An 18,551-nucleotide genomic window follows, 5' to 3' on the forward strand; every position below is an offset into this window, starting at 1 on the left:
TCAAGCGAAAGTTAGTTTCTTTACCATTTTCACCTCCAGCCGGCGTGCCATTATAAGTTACATATGGCACTGTATATGCAAGTATGGGTCATTGACGTATTACGATTGGACTTTGTGTTAAATTCTCACTGGTTGGGTAGTAGTCTTTACAGAAGTTAAATGCTATCAGATCTGGCAGAGGTTTTTTTTTTTTTTTTTTTAAATTTTATTTTATTTATTTATTATTATTATTTATTAATTCATTCATTTATTATTATTATTTGTCAATTTATTTGTTTATTATATCAAATCCCAACATCAAACGCTTAATTCATTACTTAGTTGAAACTTTATGAATTGAATGTTAGTTATGGCTTTACTTAATTTGTTTAAATACATGTTAGGAATCTTAACTTCTAAAATTCTTAATCTTAACTTAATTTGCAAGCATGTCTGTTTCAGGTCATTCACGAGTCTTTTATGGCTGGGTTCATTCATGAATTGTTGAGAGGGCGGAACCATATCGAGTTTTAAAAGCGCATTGGATGAGGGCACTGCTCCTTCGCTATTGGCTCGATGGGGCGTCAATCAAGATCGGAGGCTAAGTTTGTTTACCAGTGTTGTGTGAAGACACTGCGGCACACCAGCTACTAGTTTGGATGATAACAGCGCGGTCCATCGACGTATCAATATGTCGTGGATTAATGTCGTGATCTTTGCAGTGATTTACTTATGGATTTGTGGACGGGCTTGAGGGTGAGTTCTTATGAATCTTCTAATCACGCAAGTCTTGTTTTTAAAAGATTTGTAAATAGGTTTAGTCTTTGATGGAGATTAGTTGTTTCCGCGATGCTTCCCCTTAAAAGCGTACTATACGTTACCGAGGGTGCACCGCTAGGAAGCAGTGAGTTAGGCTTTTGCGATGTTTTGGATCGTCGACGCCTAGAGAGTTTAGGTGGAGTTGTGGACTGCGTTTGCGTGAGGCAGTTTGAAGTGGAGATGGAAGAGCTGGTGGGCAGCACCGGCGTTTTTGCGGGAATTCAGGCTCGATTTTGGCAAGGCTGCGGCTGAATTCTCAGGGAGAGTGGAGCTCTGGCTGGAGTTGTTGTTTGTTGTTGTTGTTGTTGTTGTTGTTGTTGTTTGTTCTTCCGTATCGATAGGTTAAATGGTGCGATGCTGGAGCGTTTTGTAGCGGGAAGCGAGCTTCAAGACGAAGATAACTGGAGTGGAAAACTCAGGTTATTTATAATGCTTCCGTAATCATCTAATAGGGCTGATTACGGAGCTAACAAGGAGCCAGCCGTGTTGATTATAAGCACGTGATCCTCTCGAAATTAGTTTATGAATAAACCACACGAAAAATAACGGTGCAAGCATTGTTTTACACGTTTTACACCCAGCAATATCACTGTCTGAATGCAGGATAGCAGAGAAGGTAATAAAGTCCTCCAAATAGCAAGAATCCCTCGCTGAATCTTTCAAGTAAACATACCCAACTGGTTCTGAGAGACACATAAAAATAACAAATGCAGTGCGGGTGTTTATTGCTAAAGATTTGCAGCCGTTTTTGGTGATTGGAGATGTGGGCTTTTGTCATTTTATAAAAGCACTCGATCTGCTTTACAGACAGTCTCGCATTTTTTCAGCACAGAGATAATTAAGATGGTTAATTTATTTTTACTTGAGTACAAATAAGTTTATTTGAAATGGCCAATTTATCTTTATTACCTTCACATGTATGTTTATTTTCAAAGTGTAGGATTTTGTGTTCCCCAGTTTGTACATGGGTTATCAGCAGCTGTGAGATTTCAGTGCTCATTTTTTTTATACAATACACTAGGAACTTTTTTTTGGCTTTTAAGTAAAACAAAATAAGTATTGCAATAAATTGTTTTTATCTTTTTCTCCTCAACCTCTTAGTTCCTATTGCCTATAGAGAGAGAAAAAAAAAAAAAAAAACACATGCGTCAAACCATGAGAACTAAACACCGTGTTAAAAAAAACCGAGGTATGTATTGAACCGTGGGCTAACTGTACTGTTGCATCCCTAATATATATATATATATATATATATATATATATATATATATATATATATATATATATATAAACTATATTTACATATATATATATATATATATATATATATATATATATATATATATATATATATATATATAAACTATATTTACTGCAGACAAAACGTCAGATTTTTCTAATATCATGCAGCCCTAGTTAGAGTACAATTCTATTTGTCTTATTCTGCAAAAATATCATTTAGAACTTCTATTTTGCATTAAAACCAAAAAGGTTTATATTTTTAGAAAGACTACTCAGTATCAGAATTTTGATTTCCTAAGAGTAAAGAATTTTTTGGGGAGGAGGGTTCTAAATTATATTTGTATTAATATTCTAAACAATATTTGTACTTAAAATTTGGAAGAAATGTGGTCAGATATTTTTTGAAAAAAAAAAAAAAAACAGCATTTTACAAAAAACAATACACAATTTCAGTAAATACAGAGAAATATTGCCATTGAAATGTATTTTACAAGTAAAGTAACATACTTTTATCAAGGTTGCATGTAAATCTTTTGTAGATGTGCCATAGAAGGCAGCATGTTTAAGTTATATTATTTATACATTATACATCAAACATTATAAGTTATGTGGCTTACATAAAAGTGCAAAAATAAAATTAAAATAAAAAAATAAAACCAAATAAATTCACATTGTACATGTTAAACTCACAAAAAGATACAGTTAAAATGGACCTTAAATGCATCTTTAGGCTGGAACTGAATAAATATAATCTGCAGAATTTATCATTTGACAATGCTCTGTGGCCAGTTTCTGAACTGCTCCTTTCTTCTCTCTTAAGCCTGTGTCATTTTAATAATAAGAGATTCACTGGAAATATAATAAGCTGTGTTACACTTATAAAACGAGGGGAGAAATTATTCTTGTTCTCTCACTATAAAGCATTGTGACCAATCAAACGTTACTGGAGGTGTGCAGATTAATGATCCCATGAGTGATACCATATTGGTGTTTTGTTCTGATTGTCCTGTTTTTCATGGAAATTTAATTTTAGTGTATTTCCTCACATAAAGCTTAGACCTTTACTTTTACTTTAGATAAAACAACTTGAATGCTTTAATCAGTTTAAAGAGCATGGAGTAGCGTGATCTAAAATGGGATGAATTTCAGTCATGCTTCATGTATGTAAACTTCTATGAACCACATTCATTCATCCACCTTGTACCCTGAGCCATTCTGTCTCTCTGTGATGGGACTGTAGTGTCAGATCAGCCTCGGATCAAATATTCTGCCCCCTTACAATTCATGATTAATATCAATCTCAGAGCCTGCAAGCTCAGGCTGAGCACTGCATGTCACTTAAGATATCCTTTGCTTGTATTTTTCATAGCACATCACTGCGAGTCACATTTCCATGAATGTTTATGTCTGTATTTTATTGGAAATCTGGATGCGGATGCTCGGATAAAAGCAGCTGTGACTGAGTGGGCTACGACACGATTGTTCAGCCAAAAAGGATAGATTGATAGGAAATAATACAAAACACAGGGAGGAGAGTATGAGAGAAGAGCAAAGAAAGGAAAAGAAAAAGAGCGTGGGATTGAGGCACAGTGGCAGGTGTCATGGATCCTCTCATGCCGTCTCTCACACCCACACCGTGTCTTCATTATGTATGCTGTTCAGGCCCACACAATCACACACATTACAATGCTATAGTCACAGTGTGAGCAATCAAACAGCTCAGGCTACCAGGAAACATAGGGCTTTATTTTGACGATCCATGCGCCATGTGCAAAGCGCAGAGCGCAAAAGCAATTAGGGCGTGTCGGAATCCACTTTTGCTAATTTAATGACAGAAAAATCCACTTTGCATTGGGCGCATGGTCTAAAAGTGTTGAGCTTGTTTTTTTAAATGAGTTATGATGCGTTTTGAGAATAAACAAATCAGAGTCTCATCTCCCATTCTCTTTAAGAGTCAGTTGTGTTGTGCCATAGCGCATTTGCTATTTACATGACGGACTTTGTAAGTGGAAAAACTAAGCGTTTCACTAGCAAGAAAACAGTTAAACAGAGCATCTGCAGCGCGAGAGATAAGGCCTTCTCATTATCTACTTTCACTTTCGCTCTCGTGGATAGGGAAACCTTTTAAGCACAGACATCTATTAGCCTATAATTAATTAATTTCGTTTGTTAAGCGCAAATATTTGTTTCAAAACTATTTCAAAGTTCAGTTCTAATTTCCAGCAAACGAATAAATGAACAATAATAATAAAGTGTGGTCAAAAAACTGAGTTGTATCCAAATACACATGCTATGCTCCATATGGTCTAAAACCTGACAAGTGGGTAAATCAAAGCTTGTTTTTAATAAAACAAATATACATATAATAAATGATACTGCTAATAATAATAATAATAATAATAATAATAATAACTACTACAACAACAACAAAAGTAAATTGTTATGAATAAATTGAAAAGAACCCCCCGAGATGAAGGCATGAATGTTTGGTTTTTATATTTATGTAGGCTAGAAAATAATGTTTTGTAATATTTTAATCCTTCATATTTTTATCCTATAGGCTATATCCTTATATATATATATATATATATATATATATATATATATATATATATATATATATATATATATATATCTCCTTATTTTTTAAAATTATTTTTCCATTTGTAAAGATATTTGCGTACTTCTGTACACCCTGTCTGTATTAAGCAATGTGTAAGCGAGGCGCACAACTAACGCGCTCTGCGCTGGACAATAGACCAAGTTTGATCTGATCTATTTGAACCTTCTATTTAAGTTTTTTAAAAATAGCAACACGCCAGCAATGTGCCTCAATATGGCCTTCTTTTTTAGACCAGAACGCCTATGGGTGCACATTTGAGCGCAAACGCATTTGTTATTTAAACAGCGTGGCGCAAAACGTCAAAAAAAAAACTCTCCACTAAAATGACTTATTCAAATACACCGATTCATTCAGGAAGGAAAGGAAGGAAGGAAGTCTTTATGAAATTAATAAATTCACTGCAAGGTTGGATTCAAAGCACTGATTCATTTAGTAACATCACCACTGTTTTACTTGAATATGTGGTTGATCTATCTGTGGCTTTGTTTGCAACAATTTTTGTTTACAGGACACAAATATAGCAGCAAAACAAATAATAAGTAAAAACAAAAATGTATTGATGAGATACATTGAAAATGATCTTTGCTTAAAAATGAATGATGTTCTGGGAGATCAAAGGAGGCTAACAAGTGTCACACATCCCCAGAGAAATAAGAGACAAACCCATAATTCATGAACAAACGAATCTTCCTCTCCAGTGTCATGGCAAATAACAGGACTATGTTGAAAAAGCCGCATCTGACGCTTCGCACAGTGTGCCAGCTTTCAGACTAAACTGTCCTACTTGGAAATAGAGCAGAACTGATTATAAACCTAATATGCAAAAAGAGATATTCAGCCACAACAGAGGCCTGCCTATCATGTGTGGAATTACACCACATCTAACAAATCATCTTGACAGAATGTCACAAATAAGTCTCTGGAGAGCAAATCATAAAGAAAGAAAACAACAACTTTCCGTTATTACCTTCTGCATCTTCACTCGAGGTTGAGGATTTGTCCTGAAGGAACTGCAACAGACATTGACGATCACTGAAGTTTCAGCACAGAGATGATTGTGAATAATATTGGCTACAGCTGTGACTGCTGCATTTCACGCGCTGTAGTAAAGCTGTTTTGATATCTGCCTTGAAGAGACTTGAAATGCAACGCAGGGCATCAGACCAAGCTAAAAATGAAGGAACAAACACCTGTTTCTAGGTTCCACATTTTGTTATTATCTCCATAATTAGAGCCATGGGGCATCCCAATTAACTCCTTCCGTTGTTTCTGCAGGGGAGTTTAAACTGATGGAGATTAAAGAATTAATTCCTAAAACGATTGGGTCGGAGGCAACATGAGCGGCTGGTTAAACGTCAGTGATTATGTGTGGGATGCACCTGTAGGTAATTAAAACAGCAAGTCAAGCTCTAGAGAAATGCTTGGAAATACATTAAATACAAATGTTATAAAGATGGCCACTTGTCAAGTCATGAATAGAATGACATGAATGAATAATCCCTGTTTTATTATTTCCATGAAATAACATTCATTTGAATGTTTAACAAATTAATTCACTCCTAACAAGTATTTATTACAAATAAGGGACATAACTAATGAAAATGACACATTTCAGGTAATAAATTTTTTCAGCATTTTGTTCACAGGTGATTTTTGTTTATTCATGGCTAAAAGTTGCATTATGGGATCTTGATTTCTGTTCTGTCAAATTTTGATGTTGAAAATTCAATGCTGTAGTTTAACAAAGTGAAATTTATTGACATTTTATGAAACAATATACACTACCTGACAAAAGTCTTGTCGCCTAACCAGGTTTAACGAACAACAAAAATACCCTGACTTCTAGTTGATCATTTGGTATCAGAAGTTGCTTTTGTGAAAGGCAAAGGCCTCTATATTACGCTTATTTTACCAAAATAAAACATGATCATTTTAATTATTTAACTACAGTAAGGTCTGCGTTTGCTTAGACAAAGTCTTGTCACTTAACAGAAATAATGTACAGAATGTACATTACAGAATGTAATGTACAGTATAGAATATAAAGTCATGGTGCATGAAAAAAAGAGTTAATATTGTGCATGACACCCATAAGCTTGAGCGACTGCATTCATACATTTCTGCAATGACTCAACAAACTTATTAATAAAGTCATCTGGCTGGAAAAAAAGCATTTTTGCAGGACTCCCGCAGTTTATCAAGATTCTTTGGATTCATCTTTAATGCCTCCTCCTTCATCTTACCCCAGACATGCTCAATAATTTTCATGACTGGTGACTGGGCTGGCCAATCCTGGAGCACCTTGACCTTCTTTCCTTTCAGGAACTTAGATGTGGAGGCTAAAGTATGTGCTATCCTGCAGAATAATTTTTCCTCTCCTGTGGTTTGTAATGTAATGGGCAGCACAAATGTCTTGATACCTCAGGCTGTTGATGTTGCCATCCACTCTGCAGATCTCTCGCATGCCCCTATACTGAATGTAACCCCAAACCATGATTTTTCCTACACCAAACTTGACTGATTTTGTGAGAATCTTGGTTCCATGCAGGTTCCAATAGGTCTTCTGCAGTATTTGTGATGATTGGGATGCAGCCCAACAGATGATTCATTGGACAAATCTACCTTCTGCCACTTTTCCAATTGATCAACTAGAAGTAAATGTATTATTTGTTGCTCTTACAACTGGCATCAACAAGACTTTTGTCAGGTAATGCAATGTATAATAAATAATATATAGATAATTTATTCCGTAATGTCACAATAAAGGAACTGGCAGTAATTAAAAAAAAAAAAAAAAAAAAAAAAAAAAAAAAAAATATATATATATATATATATATATATATATATATATATATATATATATATATATATATATAAATAAAGGTTAATACAAGATTGTTTTTTAAATGCAAATCAAAAGCTTTAAAAAACAGAAACTGTTAATTTACAGATATTTTTACAGAGTAGATTCCCACTTTCGCAAGTCATGACCCAAATCTTTGTAAGTGTGTTTAGAAAAATTTTATTCATTATTGATTGAATGAATTTCCAGTAAATTTGATTCAACCACATCTCTCTTTTGTGATAAAAAAGAAATAAAAAAGAAAAAACAAAACAATAAAACATCCCAAATAAAAATGCTCAAGATTGCAGAATCAAGAAGTAGGTGAGCATGAACAATACATTTTTGCATTTAAAACACCCCCAAAATAAAACAGAATATAAACATTGTAATAGCGGAAACACAAAGACTTCTCTCAGATTTCTCTCTTAACTAATCAAAATCAACATCAGTGAGAATATCCATCGTTTTTTTTTTCACAGCGATGTGTAAAACACTAGTTCAGTCAACTCTTCAAAATCTCCCGGCGGTATAAATGTTAAATGTCTCACTTGAACTTTACAAATCTTTTACTGCTTATAAAATACTGCTCTCACATGAGGCCATAAAGGACCGCAGTGTTCGGTGCCTAATAAAACATGTCAAGGAAATGGAAAGAAAAAGCCAGAGAAATACAAGCGTTTCGATGGCCACACAGTGTGTCATATTTGGCGGTACAATGGCAGTGTGAAGGGGGGAAGGCTGAACAGGTAGAGCTGTTTATGTTGAGCTGGAAGCCATGTTTTGAACGCCTGCAGTGAAGAAGCCAAGAGCTCAGAAAGGTCAGCTTGGCCTCGATCAATGATATCTCCACAAACATCATCTCGAGGAGTGTGTACAGGACAGAACAGCCTGTGTTTCTACTGTTTTTGGATCATGTGGCTGTTTCGCTCCCTTTTCTTTGTTAGGTTTATTAAACGAAAACTGCAAGGGATGATTCAATACAAAATGAAAATTCTGTTATCATTTACTGAGCGTTGGTCTAGCTTTCAATGTGGAGCACAATATTATTTTCTGAAGAACCGAAATAAGTTTGTAATCAATGTATGAAAAACATATTAGAATATATATATATATATATATATATAAACTCAGTATTCCAATATATAAATTAGAAGTGACAGAAGTTTTGACCTTTTTTCCCCCTCAGATTTGGAGTTTATAGGTTCATTGGAGGTTTATATCTTCCAGTTCTAATGCTTTTTTCTCAGGATCTCTATATGTAACATTAGAATTTGAAATATAAACCCATAAAACCCAAAAGGTCCTGAATTTATTTTTTGCACCGAATTGCAAGTTTTTCTCGCAATTATTTTAATATTTTTTTCTGGTTAACTTTCCTCCATCAGAATTGCAGATATTACCTTGTGTGAAATTAACTTATATACAGGGTTTCTACAGGTTTCACCAAGACAAATTAAAGACTTTAAGACCATTAAGAATGAAAATTTAGATTTATAGAAAAAAACCCTAAGGTTTTTTTTTTTTCTAATGGCCAGTGGAAAATATTTTTACTTGCCCCATTAAAATTCAAACACGTATTTTCTGAACACGTAAACAAATGTTATTGAAAAAAAAAATTAAACCAAATTGGTAAATAGAGTAAAAAATGTCACTTTTGTTAAACGTTTTTCTTTTTTTAGATTGTTGGTTGTACCAATTAAGTAGCTTTACATAGACAATGGAAAATTAAGACCTGTTTAAAATTATTTAAGTCTTACAACACAATATTTCAGTCAATGTAAAAGTTTTTATAGTCTGAAATATTGTTTTTAAAATGTAAGACAATTTAAGACCATGCGGACACCCTGTATATAGCAACTCAGGTTTTTATCCTTGTTAAGATTATGGATTTATTTTTCACAATTGTCAGTTTAGACGTTTTTGAATTTCTAACTTTATTTCTCACAATTCAGAATGTATAATTTCCAATTTTGATAATATAAGTTAAAAACTGCAAGATACACGCATTCACAAATTTGAAAAGTAAATTTTGAGATGTAACCTTTTATTTTATCTCTAGTTTATAAATCAAAATTGTGGGGTACAAAGTTACATTTCAAAAGTCAAAATATATTAAATGCTGCATTTCATTTTCATTTTTTTGTACAACAGAAATGTTTCAATAGAAAGAGACGCAAGTAAATGATGGCAGAATTTTCACTTCAGACTGAACTGTCCCCCTGCATGTCAAAAAAAGCCTTAATGGAGTTTTTTTTTTACCATATAAACAAGATGACTGACATTAGGATGTTGCAGACAGTTTTAAATATTCTACATGGCCGTACAGTGGTAGCTTTTTAGTTTGTCGTAGTTTTTTGTCACAGCACCACCATTATCACAAAGGCTTTCCTTAAATGAGATCCGGCGGTTTGTGTTGGGGACAGGCTAGTTCATTATAGCCAATTTGCTCACTGCTGAGCTCAAACTCAACTCCTTTACCAGGAAGTGCTCGCAATGAAGTGGCAATCAAAACATGTGGCGTCTCGCTCCACGGTCCCGATGAGGTATGGCGCCTAAAACCAGGCGTAGCAGCTATGCAAAGTCCATGAGGTGGGGAAATCACAGAGCAAGATAATCAACAAGTTCAGTTCAGCTATGCTCTACCGATCGACAACAAATCAAACATAATCCCTCGCTCACTTTCAGATTTACATCAGAGTATTTACACTATCGACAGGCTGTTAAATGAGCTGATATGTTTCATCAGTAAGGAAATAAGCAACGTTGAATCTTTTGTAAGATCTTGCTCATTACCCAGCAAACAATTTTCTGTTTAAAAAAAGAATCGACATCTAAATGTAGAATCCCTGGTTGAACCTAGGATCCAGGAGGAACAATGCGGTTTTCGTCCGGGCCGAGGTACAATTGACCAGTCCACATGTGTTTTGTGGAATTGGAGAAGACATTCGACCCTGTCCCTTGTGGCATTCTGTGGAGGGTGCTCTGGGAGTATGGGGTAAGAGGCACTCTGTTAAGGGCTATCTTGTCCCTGTGTGAACAGAGTAGGAGTCTGGTTTGCATTGCCGGCAAAAGGTCAGACTTGTTTCCAGTGCATGTTGGACTCCAGCAGGGCTGCCCATTGTCACCAATTCTTTTCATAATTTTTATTAACAAAACTTCAAAGCGCAGCCTTGGGCTGGAGGGGGTCTGATTCGGGGACCACAGGTTTTCATCTGTTATTCGCAGACGATTTTGTTCTGTTGACTTCATCGAACATGGATCTTCAGCATGCACTGGGGCAGTTTGCTGCCGAGTGTGACGGGGCTGGGAGGAGAATCAGCACCTCTAAGTCTGAGGCCATGGTGCTCCACCGTTTGCCATCTCCAGGTTTGAGGAAAGCCTTCACCCCAGGTGGAGGAGTTCAAATATCTTGAGCTTTTGTTCACAAGTAAGGGAAGGATGGAACATGAGATTGACAGGCGAATCGGTGCAGCGGCAGCAGTAATGCGGTTGATGTACTGGTCCGTCTTGGAAAAGAAGGAGCTGAGCAGAAAGGCAAAGCTCTCGATTTACCAGTCAATCTACATTCCTACTCTCACCTATGGTCATGAGTTGTAGGCCATGACAGAAAGGACAAGATCTAGGATACAAGCAGCCAAAATGAGTTTCCTTCGCAGGGTGGCAGGGCACACCCTTATGGATAGGGTGAGGAGCTCTGTCACCCGGGAGGAGCTCGAAGTAGAGCCGCTGCTCCTTCACATCAAGAGAAGTCAGTTGAGATGGCTCGGGCATGTTTCATATGCCTCGTTGACGCCTAACTTGGAAAGTGTTCCAAGCATGTCCCACTGGGAGGAGGCCTCGGGGAAGACCCAGGACATGCTGAAGGGACTATGTCTCTCGGCTGGCCTGGGAACGCCTCGGGATCCCCCCGGAGGAGCTGGAGGAAGTGTCTGGGGAGAGGGAAGTCTGGGGTTCTCTCCCAGGACTGCTGCCCCCGCAACCCGGCCCCGGAAAACAGTAGAAAATAAATGAATAAATGTAGACAGCTTGGCTAAAATAAGGCTAAACTTGTGCTGTCTGAAAATCTAAAAGACAACTAAGAATAGCCCAAAACTAGACTAGTCATCAAATTAGACAGACTTTATAAGTGTAGTCATTCATTTCTGTTTATTTGATGACTAGTCCAGTTTTGGCATACTCTTAGACGTCTACTAGATTTTCACTGACAGCCCAAGTTTAGCCTTGTTTTAGCCAAGACGACAATGTTTAGACGTACATTATATATCTATTAGACATAAAAAATGCTTGCTGGGTATTTTACTTCTATTTTGTAGTAAGTATAAAGGAAAGGAACTTACAGAAATGCTGTATTTGTCATTTCATTTAAAAAAGGAGAGCTAATCTTGGTAAAGAAAAATCAAGACAACATTGCTGAACACTGATATGAACTAAAATATTGCACACTCAGACAGAAGTAAACATGTTTTTATAATATTGGCACAGCGCGAGTGTCCAATCGGACACGAGACTTCTGGTATTTATTTTTTTTAAGTGTTTTTTTTTTATTCATGACATAAACGAACACTGTCCCTCCCCCCAAGAGTTCCACAGGCATGTTATTGCAGCACATTTCCCCCTCTCTTTTTTTTTTTGAACGTTTCCTTTTTCTTTAGAAAAGAGTTTTATTGGTGGCTATTCACTGAGAAGAGTCTTGGAGTGCATTTTGGCAGTACGGTTGTCTGTTGCGGGCGGGCAGACAGACAGAGGGGCAGACGGCAGGTGAACGGGAGGTCCGTGCGTTACATGTGACGCGTGCCGCTCCGTCAAGATGGTCACATGCCAGAGGCTCCCAGGCCCATGCTGGCCGCGTGGCTCATGCACGGCAGCGTCTGCACAGCTTTGGGGAAGTCATGTGTGACGATCCGCCCGTTCTCCCCACCGTTGCCGTTCCCGCTCATCCTGGTCAGCGTGGAGCAGTGCATGGCGTCGTTGATGGATTGCTGGGATGGAGACACAACAGTGTTAGACAGGAATACGGACACACCCGCAGGACTGTTGCTCATTTTTAGTAGCAGACAGTAAAAGATGATTTAAGCGTCTGCCTAATGGAGTATGCACATAAAATGTTTTGTCATGTGATGGCTGGGTAATTAGTTCGACAGCATTTGTGGAGGTAATCTGCAGGCCTTTGCCAACAGATTTTGGGTTTCTTGACTGTAATTGATCAACATGGAGGCTTGGGGGGCGCAACACAATGCCTTTAGCAAAGCAAACTTACAAAACACTAATGAAACTATTTCTCATGTTGATGCATTTCAGTAAGCAATTCAGTAATAGACGTAGTTCTGTCTTAAAATTACACCAATAGCTCTACCTACATCTAAAAACTAAGCTATGCATTCAACTGACAGCAGGTTCCAATAGAAATTGGATTTCTGTTTTGCATTTTTCTAAAGTTATTTGCACAAAACTATGTTATGATCTCATAAACAATTAGAGCATGATTCTGAAACTGATGTGTTCAGTGTCATGAATCTGTAATAAAGATCTATGGTTGTTTCATTCATTCATTTTCCTTTAGCTTAGTCTCTTGTTTATCAGGGATCACTCCAGCGGAATGAACCACCAACTATTCCGGCATGTGTTTTACACAGTGGATGGCTTTCAAGCTGCAACCCAGTACTGGGAAACACCCACACACACACTCATAATCACACACACACTCATCCACTACTGCCAATTTACTTCTTCCAAATCATCTATACTGCATGTCTTTGAACTTTAAGGTTAAACCTGAAGCACTTGAAGCAAACCCACACTAACACACAGGGAGTACATGCAAACTTCACACACAAATGCCAATTGGCCCAGCCAGGACCCAAACAGTGACCTTCTTGTTGTGAAGTGATAGTTCTAACCACTGAGCCACAGTGCCGCCCACAATGCTATTTTACATTTGATCATTATAATTTTGTAGATTCCCCAGAAAAACGTAAGCACTGTTTCTTTCATTCGTACCTTTGTTCTGTTGTATTTGTCTATGCTTGTAATTTATTATATTTTATGCATATTAGCTCCTATACAGAATCCCCCCAATCATCGTAAATAAGGAATTCTTTCCAAATAGAACTATTTAAGGCTGTGCTTTTGAATGTATAAAACATGCGTAAAAAGAAGGTATATTTTATGCTTGAAAGGACAGTTCTCCTCTAAAAAAGAGTGGAACATTAAAGTGTCATTTACTCATCCTTCACTTTTTTTGCTGTTGTTCTATTAAACATGAAAGTAGCATCACTGTGGCTCAGTGGTTAGCAATGTCGGCTCACAGCAAGAAGGTCGCTGGTTCAAGCCTTGGCCGGGTCAGTTGGTATTTCTGTGTGGAGTTTGCATGTTCTCCTGATGTTGGCGTGGGTTTCCTCTGGGTGCTCCAGTTTCCCCCACAGTCCAAACACATGCATTAAAAGGCTGGAAGGACTGTGTAAAACATATGCTGGATAAGTTGTCGGTTCATTCCGCTGTGGCGACCCCTGATTAAACGGACCAAGCAGAAGGAAAAAGAATGAATGATTGAAAATTAACAGAAACAAAAGAAAATATTTTGAAGAATGTTGGAAACTTTTAACCATTAACATCCATAGCTGGAAATACAAACATTATGGAAATCAGTGGTTACCGCTTCCCAACATGTGTTCTTTTGTGTTAAACAGAAATTCAAACTGTCAAGTCAGGGGTGAGTAAATTATTTCTTTTTTTTTTTTTTTGGGTGAACTATCACTATAAAGAAAGTTTTTAGATGAAACCATGTTTCTTGGTTATTCATATAATGCAATTCAATGGTTACCATCACAATGAAACAACAAAATAAGCAAGGGAATGTTAAATCAATACCTGTGGCTCTTGATGATACTACAATTTTCATTCATTCATTTTCCTTCGGCTTAGTCCCTTTATTTTTCAGGGGTATCCACAGCGGAATGAACCGCCAACTTATCCAGCATATGTTTAACACAGCGGATGCCCTTCCAGCTGCAACCCAGTACTGGGAAACACCTCTCTCATTCACACAGATACACTACGGCCAATTTAGTTTATTCAATTCACCTATAGCGCATGTCTCAGGACTGTGGGGGAAACAGGAGCACCCAGAGGAAACATACTCAAACATGCAACTCAACACAGAAATGCCAACTGACCCAGTCGAGACTTAAATCAGTGACCTTCTTGCTGTGAGGTGACCGTGCTAACCACTGAGCCACCGTGCCACCCTTACTACTATTTTATTAAGGAAAAAAAAAACGGGATTATATGATTAACCAAGGAATATGGTTAACTGTCATAATTAACTCACCCTTACTTTGAGTTTCTGTTTAAAACAAAAGAAGACATGTAGGGAAGCGGTAACCACTGACTTCCAACAATGTTTTTGACTTTAAACCTCCTTCTACAGGAAAAAGTCACCTTGTTTGGCATAAAAATAAGCAAATAATTTTCTTTTGGTGAACTATCCCTTTACTGAACCCTTTGTTCAGAATGATTTGCATTAAAGATATGCTGTGGGCCAACGCTGTTGTGTTGTCAACTATTTAATTGCTTCACTAATGCATTGAGCGCCCCCCGGGACCACCATATTTATGTCCTCCAAACCAAAGCTGACACTGTAAAGCATCTCTGACATGCGAGTAGACAATAAACAGTCTTGATAGGCGTGTAACATGAGCTTAATTTGTTACGGTGATGTGCAAGTGAGAAATGTCATGGTTTTTATTGCTGCTGTTGTGACGAGAAACCCTACACTGTAGTCGCAGCCACTGGGCCTGAAACCAAGGCTAATGATGTGTCCCTTTAAATCGCATTTTTCTAGGAATGATTTCATTGGCCTACACTTCGACGCGTTGGGGGATGAAGTCATACGGGCTGATGCAGACTAATTAGTTTGCCTATAATGACTCGGATTCCCGCTCGCCTAAAATGAAATATGGACAGCTGTGAAATGTGACTCCTGTCAATTGAATTAACAAAGCAAATCTATATTAATCTGCGCTATTATGGTATTACACGAGTGTGTAATACCCAGCTAAACTTGCCACAAATCCTACTTCGTGTAATTGCCTGTCCAAAAGATACGTATTATAAAAATCGCACTGAGGTATCTGTATATGCAACTGGTGTTATGAGTTTTCTTGCAATGACGTTTCTTTGATTTTCAGTCTGGCATCTAGATATTTGGAAATTTAATAAATTATTGCCTGATAGACACTTTTAATCATCTCTGCATTAGCAAAGTACACGAGTTAAGATCTGACGTGGGTCTTATTGTACGAAGGAAAACACAAGCTGACTGATGCATAATCATGAGCCTAGACAGACTATTTTTGGAGTCATGGTGGAAAACAGAAAGCTGCAGTGTCTCCGGGGAACACTTGCTCTGTTTCATGAATGAACAGAGACACGATGCCTATTAAACAAAGCTCTAGTCTATGGACAGAGCGGGTAGCGAGCAAACTGAGGGGAGCAGAAAAAAGTGGGAGAGAAAGAAAGAGAATAGAATAGAAAGTACTAACTAGATCTGTCAAAGAGTTTACTTACACCAACGAGTGAAAGCTTAAATTACATATAATGTTGATTCTATGCAATTAAGTTTGATTATAGATATAAATTAGATATTATTAAGTAGTCGCAATAAATTCATATCCAAAGATTATATTACTATCTTAATGACTAATTCACACCAAGGACAACATATCTAAATATGAAAATATTGAGATAATGTTTCACGAAAACAATTAAGCCAAAAAAACACAGATATGATTTCTATATCGCTCAAGCACACCTCGAAGACTTTTAGGTCACTTCATGTGTGTAAATAATGCCTTTGTTCATAATTTGAGCCTGATTAATCTTGGCTTTTTTTTCTTTTCTTTTTTTCCATCTTGGATTATTGCCATTCCCAGCAGACACGCAAAGTCATAAGACATTACTATAAGGTTAGATTTAGGTCACCAGTGTGTAAGGACAATATTATTTTGATGTCCAATAGCAACATGAAATGACGTTGATAATTTGTTGATTTTAGATTGTGTTGGAAAGTGGCCAAAATCCAACGTTGAGATCCAACATCGTAAACTGTCATATTGATGTCAAATATAGATGTCTATTTGTCAGGTATGGCAACCAAAGTCCAATGTCTGATAGACGTCATATTGGTAACGTCCACACTATGTCAAGCTTTAACATCATTAGATGTTAATATTTTGTTGTTGATTGGTCGAAAAGTAACCAAAAAAGCGACATCTGTCAGATGATAGACATTGACGTTTAACTGATGCTGGGTTCTGATGTCAATGCCATTTTCATTTCCAAACAAAATGCAACGATTGTTGGGGAATTCATTGTCTCTTGATGAATTTATGATGAATGTATTACTCTCATTTATATGCTTATTTAAGTGATTTCATTATCATTATTATTATTATTATTATTATTATTATTATTATTATCTATTGTATTATCTATTGTAATAATACCCATACCTGTGGCATTATTATCAGGTATGTGTGCTTTGGTAAATAAAAAAAGTCATTCTGTGTAAATGCAGTCAGAGATGAGAAGATAAATTAGAAGAGCAGCATTAATGTCACAATGAGGATAGATTTATGCATTTAAGCAAGGCCATAAGGACACCTGTGTTCTGTTCTGTAACTCATGATAAGGCACACCTGCACATGCGCCCACACTCATTTGTAATGACTTCTTAAAAGTAAGAGTACCCATGAACTTCAGATGAACTTACAGTTGACAGCTCAGTAGACAGTGAACAAGATCATCACAAGTCATCACTTTTGAAACAGTAAGGAAAGACCTTAACTGGACATGGGTAAGACCCCTGAAAGACTCTGAGACTTTATTGGTCTGTATTGGACTTTATTTATTATATTATTTATTGCGGGCACCTGAGAGATTTGAGATCCTATTAGTGGAGAAGCTAAGGGAGGTGTGTAATGTGTATATATGGGTGGAGTATTAAGCCAAAGAAGTGTATTTAAACTGTGTGCTAGCCTATACTCATCAGACACTCGAATGACCTGTCTCTGTTGTTACTGATGCTGTAACAATAAACTGCTTTGCCTAAAGACTTCGGAGATCTCAGACTTGGTCATTTTTTAAAAACTTTGACTTATTTTGCGGACCAGAACCTTTCTTCCTCAACACATTCCACAACATTGGGGTACAACATCAATCTGACGCCATGTTGACATCTTGTGCCTGCTGGATTCAGACATACTTATTTAAGAAATTAATTAATAAATCAAACAGGGTTAAAAAAATTATGCTATCAATAATCAGCAATTATCATATCAATCATTCCAACAAAGCTTCAAACACAGACTCTAGTATTTGCTAATATTTTCCAGGCCTTTGACGAGATATCTTATAAATTAAGAGGCAAGCTTGTCAATGGGACAATAGTGTTTTTACGACAGTCCTAGGTATATCACAGTAAGAAAAGCCCAAATGGATGTCCTGAATGAGTTACAGGACTTCTTGTTCTCATGTGAGCAGAATATAAAACAATCAGAGAAACTGCAGTTTAGATTTTACATAAAAATGAAGTGTTATAAACTTGTCATTGCTTCTTTATCAGGGCTTGCCACAGCAAAATGATCTGCATGCATAGAACTGGTTATCTATATCAGTTATATCTTAGTTACAGGTGCTGTATGTAAGTTTTTGACTCTTGTAAAGCATAAAAATACCATAATTGTTTGCAGATATTTAAGAAACATGCTTAGTAAACATTCTTTTTTTATCTGTAAAATAATGCTAAAGCCAGATATTCTGCTTTGAAAATATGTTACGTGCAAGAATGTCTATGTTTGTCTTGGTCTCTTTAACTTGCCCACTGCCAGTTTAGCCAATTCTATTTCAGCACCCCGGATTGCCTTATTGGAAAAACGCATATTTGATTAATTCATTCAGAAAGGCTCTCAGAGGATGCACCCGTGAAATACAACCTCTGGTAGACAGTAGCAGACTCCTAAATGAAACGCAAATTCAGAGTTTCAC

General features: G+C 36.8%; 2 protein-coding genes across 16 annotated transcripts in view; both read right to left on the reverse strand.

The window, feature by feature from the left end:
• The window catches only part of itk (IL2 inducible T cell kinase), a 90,091-nt gene extending 84,237 nt beyond the window's left edge, over positions 1–5,854 (reverse strand). Inside the window, exon 1 of the mRNA XM_073921709.1 lies at positions 5,631–5,854. The gene's annotated coding sequence lies outside the window, so the exon portion shown is untranslated. The remainder of the gene's footprint in view (positions 1–5,630) is intronic.
• Positions 5,855–7,669: 1,815 nt separating this feature from the next.
• The window catches only part of gria1a (glutamate receptor, ionotropic, AMPA 1a), a 381,070-nt gene continuing 370,188 nt past the window's right edge, over positions 7,670–18,551 (reverse strand). For 9 of the 15 annotated variants that reach the window (XM_073921699.1, XM_073921700.1, XM_073921697.1 and 6 more), the window contains one exon: positions 7,670–12,487. In XM_073921699.1, coding sequence (XP_073777800.1) covers positions 12,320–12,487 — 168 coding nt within the window. In that variant the 3' untranslated portion in view covers positions 7,670–12,319. 15 annotated transcript variants of the gene reach the window in all.

This window comes from Danio rerio, chromosome 14, assembly GCF_049306965.1.
Source record: "Danio rerio strain Tuebingen ecotype United States chromosome 14, GRCz12tu, whole genome shotgun sequence".
NCBI classification, from domain to species: Eukaryota; Metazoa; Chordata; class Actinopteri; order Cypriniformes; family Danionidae; genus Danio; species Danio rerio.